The sequence below is a fragment of the Hibiscus syriacus genome, unplaced genomic scaffold (assembly GCF_006381635.1).
Source record: "Hibiscus syriacus cultivar Baekdansim isolate YM2019G1 unplaced genomic scaffold, ASM638163v2 tig00116960_pilon, whole genome shotgun sequence".
Classification (NCBI taxonomy): domain Eukaryota; kingdom Viridiplantae; phylum Streptophyta; class Magnoliopsida; order Malvales; family Malvaceae; genus Hibiscus; species Hibiscus syriacus.
The window spans coordinates 1,161,556-1,166,712 of NW_024063486.1; the positions used below are offsets into that span (position 1 = coordinate 1,161,556).

At 34.9% G+C, this 5,157-nt stretch overlaps 1 protein-coding gene across 2 annotated transcripts; it reads left to right on the forward strand.

Moving 5' to 3' along the window:
• The first annotated feature begins 729 nt into the window (after nucleotides 1-729).
• LOC120189881 (protein ORANGE-GREEN, chloroplastic-like) lies at nucleotides 730-4,553 on the forward strand. 2 transcript variants are annotated; one of them, XM_039193029.1, is made up of 8 exons: nucleotides 730-1,120; nucleotides 1,201-1,315; nucleotides 2,144-2,260; nucleotides 2,365-2,451; nucleotides 2,917-2,993; nucleotides 3,336-3,463; nucleotides 3,558-3,694; nucleotides 4,396-4,553. In XM_039193029.1, exons 1-8 carry the CDS (start codon nucleotides 921-923, stop codon nucleotides 4,471-4,473), a joined length of 939 nt encoding a protein of 312 aa, XP_039048960.1. In that variant the 5' UTR covers nucleotides 730-920; the 3' UTR covers nucleotides 4,474-4,553. The 2 variants fall into 2 exon arrangements, with proteins under 2 accessions (XP_039048960.1, XP_039048961.1); XM_039193030.1 differs by having other exon boundaries at nucleotides 730-959.
• The last annotated feature ends 604 nt before the right edge of the window (nucleotides 4,554-5,157 follow it).

A 5,157-nucleotide genomic window follows, 5' to 3' on the forward strand; every position in this document is an offset into this window, starting at 1 on the left:
AAAAGAGAGTGGAGACACTCACTACAAATCAAGAACATGTAGGGACTCAAAGGACAACCCTGATGAAGACCACGTTGCGGCCACCATTCCTTCTCGTCACCATCAACCAGCGTCGGTCTTCAAAACCGACAACCATTTGATCCCAAATTGTACCCGGAGACTCGCTTTGACACATTGAGTCAAAATCTAGTAGTTGTTTCACTGAAAAATATCTCAAAACCCGTGAATCTCGATTGAAACATTTCGATTTCCTCACTTTTGATCTCCTATTTGTGGACTTCAAAACATGTTCCGACAAAATAAATATTAGATTCGGACTTATGGTGTCAAGAAGAATCAACCAATGAATCTAGGACTGAACGACCGCCATCTAAGGCAGTCGACAACGGTCGGCGTTTCAGTTTTCTCACTTTTGATCGGATTTGAAGCATGTTCTGGAAAAAATAGAGGTCAGATTCAGACTCAGGGGGTCGAGATGAAGCGGTTGATGAAATCTGGGACCGAACTTTCACCATCTACGATCGTCGATGGTGGTTTCCAACGTTGGTGAATAGTGGATGACCACCACCTGTTTTTAATTTATATTTTAAATTATTTTTAAATTAAATAATAAAAAAATCACATCATATTAAAATAATAATAAAATAATTCAGAGTCACTAAAACATGAGTAATACCTAAATTCAATGAATAAATGATGAGTTTAATGATTAGCCGCCGGTTAAACAGATACCTACCATTCATATTTGCGACAAAATTATGCTTCCACGTTTGTCTTCACTTTCTCCTCTCCCAACTCACCACGACGACCCCTTTCTCTTGTCCTGTTCCAAATAATTTGATTGATTGATTGCTTAATTGATCCTTTCTTCATCGGACAGCCACAGAAGAACAAGAAGATTTGATTTGTTTGAGTCGAGGATGGTTTCTTTGAGTCGAGTCTTGGCTGTTTCCTACACGGTAAAGCCATCGATTCCCTGTAAAACTTGTTATTTAAGCTCTAGATTTGTCCAAAAATCCAAACTGAATTCGAAATGGCGATCCATGGCGACTGAACCCGACTCTTCTTCCTTCGCGCCTTCTATTGATTCTGATTATTCCGCTGATAAAATTACCGCCGGGTACCTTATTTTATTCTGTCTTTAATTAAGGTTTTTCACTTTGTTTTAGTTATTCTGATTTTTTTATTGAAAACGTGCAGATTTTGCATCATAGAAGGGCCTGAAACAGTGCAGGATTTTGCTAATATGGAACTGCAAGAAATTCAGGATAATATCCGAAGCCGGCGGAGCAAAATCTTTCTCCAAATGGAAGAGGTCACCCCACTGATTTCCTTTTTCTTGTTTTTGATTGTTTTCATTGAGGGAAGTTTTTGCCTACTGCATCTGCACTTCAAATTGAGAGTTCTTATTTTTATTGAGTGTTCAATAACATTTGGTAAGTGTATACATATGTTCATCAATTACAAAGCTTTTGATTTCCAGTGAGTTACCGTTACTAATAGGGGAAGTTTCTGAAATTGATTATAAAGATAGAAAGCTTTGAGTTCAATTCAGTATCTTTATCAACACTTGAAGTTTCTGCTCCTGCAAATTAAGTTGAAAGTTCTGCTTCCATTGAGTTCTAAATAGCATTAGCCGGGGTCTATTTAAAAGTTTCAAAAATCTTGGAGGTTTAAATTAAAATTTCAAAAAGTTTGAAGGATTTAATTTAAAATTTTCAAAAAATGGAGGTCTAACTAATATTTTCATAAATTTGGGGACTTAAATGAGAACTTTTAAAAATTTGAGGAGGGGACTTAATTTAAAATTTAAAATTTAAAAAGTTTCATGAGAATTTTTAAATTTGTTGAAGGATTAAATGTTAATTTTCAAAATATTGTGGGGCCAGGGTCCTTCTGGCTCCATTACGGTCTGCCCCTGCCATTGGCGTTGTAGCTGCATATGCTCATCCATTAGAAAGCTTTTAATTTCCAGTGAGTTTTTGGTACCAATGAAGGAAGTTTCTGCATCTGCTCATAAGCTTTCCATTTTGATCGAGTTTCGATATCAATGGTGGAAGTTTCCGACTTTCCGCGTCTGCTCATTGAGTAGATTGTGTTACTGAAAAGTACCATATTGTAACTTAAACTTACCCAGTTGTAGGTTCGGAGACTAAGGATTCAACAGAGGATTAAAAGTGCTGAACTTGGCATTTTAAAGGAAGAACAAGAAAATGAACTTCCTAATTTTCCATCATTCATCCCGTTCCTTCCTCCACTGGTAAGATGCATCTTGCGTATGCTTATTTTTCTTCCCTCAGCTTGTTCATAGTTCAACCTTTTTGTTCATTAGTTAAAGTTAACTAATTTATTTGTTCTGTGCAGACCTCAGCAAATCTCAAGGTCTATTATGCAACTTGTTATTCTCTTATCGCTGGGATTATCCTTTTTGGTGGACTTATAGCACCCACTGTGAGTCACTTATGCCCTCAACTCTCATAATCCTGTCTTTCCTTTGGTGTCGATTGCTGAGCGAGTTGTGGTGCTTCTAAGTTATGTCGCTCGCACTCTTCATTCTCATAGAATAGCCCTGTTAGACACGTTCAGATATTGGAGTACCATCCTCCAAAATATATCGATATAAAAAAGAAAATTCAACTATACTGGTTTTGGACGTATCCATATTCAACAGTTACTCGCAAGTCCGATTAACATAGCTTTTGGTAAGGAATGTGTAGTTCTCTTTGAGAGAATAAAATATTTGAAGGGAAGTAATCAACTAAATATAGGAAAACAAGCATGTCGGTGACAGTGTTTACCTTATTATGCTGAAGCAACAAGTTCGACGCCACTGAACACTTTAGGTGATGTTATCACACATGATTCCAGAGGTTGAAACTTACTTTTCCTTATTTCATTCTGTTCCTATATCATTAGCTGGAGCTTAAGCTAGGACTAGGCGGCACTTCATATGCAGATTTCATCAGCAGTATGCACCTGCCAATGCAGTTGAGGTATGGCAATCCTCTTTGTAATTTATTGTTCATTATTTCTAAAAGATTGAATTCCTGAAGATTTCCCTTTTACCTTGAGGTCGACGTACTTTCCGTTTCCTTATGCTGCTATCAGGGATACCCTAGATAATGGCATATTCTTTTAAGACAGTGTTGATCAAGAGACAGTTGCTATTGGTGCAACAATATAGGATATTAACATTAGAAATGTTGATGGCAAATTAACTTACAAAGTTTTCTTCTACAAAGAAGAGGCATCTGTCATCCGTCTCGAGTTTGGTATACTGTACGTAAGTTTGTTTCATGTCGTATTAAACACGATTCTATTGGTGGTAACTGCAGCGAGGTTGATCCGATAGTGGCATCATTCTCTGGAGGAGCAGTCGGTGTTATCTCGGCCTTGATGGTAGTTGAAATAAACAATGTTAAGCAGCAGGAGCATAAACGATGCAAGTATTGTCTTGGAACAGGTATATGTTCTGATTGATACTTCACCTTTTTTTTTTTTTTTAATTCCCTAATATATTGCAGATGCTGTATTTTTATTCATGATGGTAAATGCAGGATATCTTGCTTGTGCTCGCTGCTCGAATACTGGCTCTCTTGTTCTTATTGAACCAGTCTCGACGGTCCATGGTCGAGACCTGCCATTATCAACTCCCAAAACAGAAAGATGTTCAAACTGTTCTGGATCTGGAAAGGTATGTCTTCTGAAAATGTGTAGTCTTAATAGTTTATTGTCTACTTGTGCGCATGAATTGGGAAATTTTGATGAATGGAAGTAGGGGTGAGCAAAACTCGATTCGAAAAAACTAATCTTTTCGGCTCAACTCGAAAAACTGATCTTTTCGACTCAACTCAACAAAATTCGACTTGAATCGACTCGACTCATAATTTTATAATCTCAACTCGAAAAAATTTTAAATTCAAGTCAAGTTATGAAATAGAACTCGAATGACTCAAAATTTTTAGTAATTAGTGGATTGGTTTTCAAGTTTGAGTCGAGTTCTTAAATTTGTATGATATATGTATATCACATATGAAGAAATATATATGTATTGTATATGATTATAGAATCATATGTTACAAAGAAATTGTCACGAGTAAAAGGCATTAACTTTAAATTTATCACAAATTAGAATCATATGTTACCAAAAAATTATAAATATTTACAATTAAATTTAAATAAAAACTCGAACAACTCGAGAGCATTTCAGATAAAGTTTTGAGTTATAAAATAGGATTTGGTAATTTGAATAATTCAAAATTTTTGGACTCAACTCGATCGAATGCTCACCCATAACTGGAAGATTATTTTGCTTATCCAAATTTGGGACTCTTGGGGTTAGGTTTCATGGTTTTTATCAGTTCATATATCTCACGATTTTATATACATTGGCAGGTGATGTGCCCTACATGTCTTTGCACGGGAATGGCAATGGCTAGCGAACATGACCCACGAATTGACCCATTTGATTAAAACTGCGTAGCTCCTGTTTGTATCAACCGAATGTTTTTCATATACAAAATATCCAACCAAATGAAAATGAAAAACTTCAATCCTCTTGTAGACATTCTAGTGTGATTTTATGTTGGGTGAACAGATTTTGAAAAATACGATTTTATTAAAGAAAAAAATTGATCCTTTCAGAGAAGAGAGAAGATACGGGAATAGGGTAAAGTAGATAAATCATTTCTGATTATAGAATTTGGTTTTGTTGAGTTTCTAGATTATTAAAAGTTACAAATAATATTCTGATTATAGGGTGATGTTTGTTGAATCTCTTAATTGTTAAAAAATTATAAAATAACTATTTCATTATTCATATGTTTCAAATTTCTTTTTTCGTCAAAAAAATGATAGTTGTCTGCGTTGGACATTAAGTTGTTGATTAAGAAATGATAAAACTATATTTTAATAACATTTACTAACATCATCGTTGCTTTCAAACACTAATTCAACTACATAGTATTTCAAGCATTGACTTGATGATATAATGTAAATGGATAATCCATCCACAAAATACAACTGAAAAGATTCCAGACCAAATTTTATTATCTATTAACAGGTTAACGTTTATCTCAGACAATTGTTAATTTCTTTTAACGAAAGTTTGGAAATATGAATAGTTTGATAACCATTTTATAATTTTTAATAATCGAG

Coding starts and splice junctions, on each gene's coding strand:
- LOC120189881 (XM_039193029.1), top strand. CDS start 921: ATGGTTTCTTTGAGTCGAGTCTTGGCTGTTTCCTACACGGTAAAGCCA. Junction 1,121..1,200: donor GCTGATAAAATTACCGCCGG/GTACCTTATTTT, acceptor GAAAACGTGCAG/ATTTTGCATCATAGAAGGGC. Junction 2,261..2,364: donor TCCCGTTCCTTCCTCCACTG/GTAAGATGCATC, acceptor TGTTCTGTGCAG/ACCTCAGCAAATCTCAAGGT.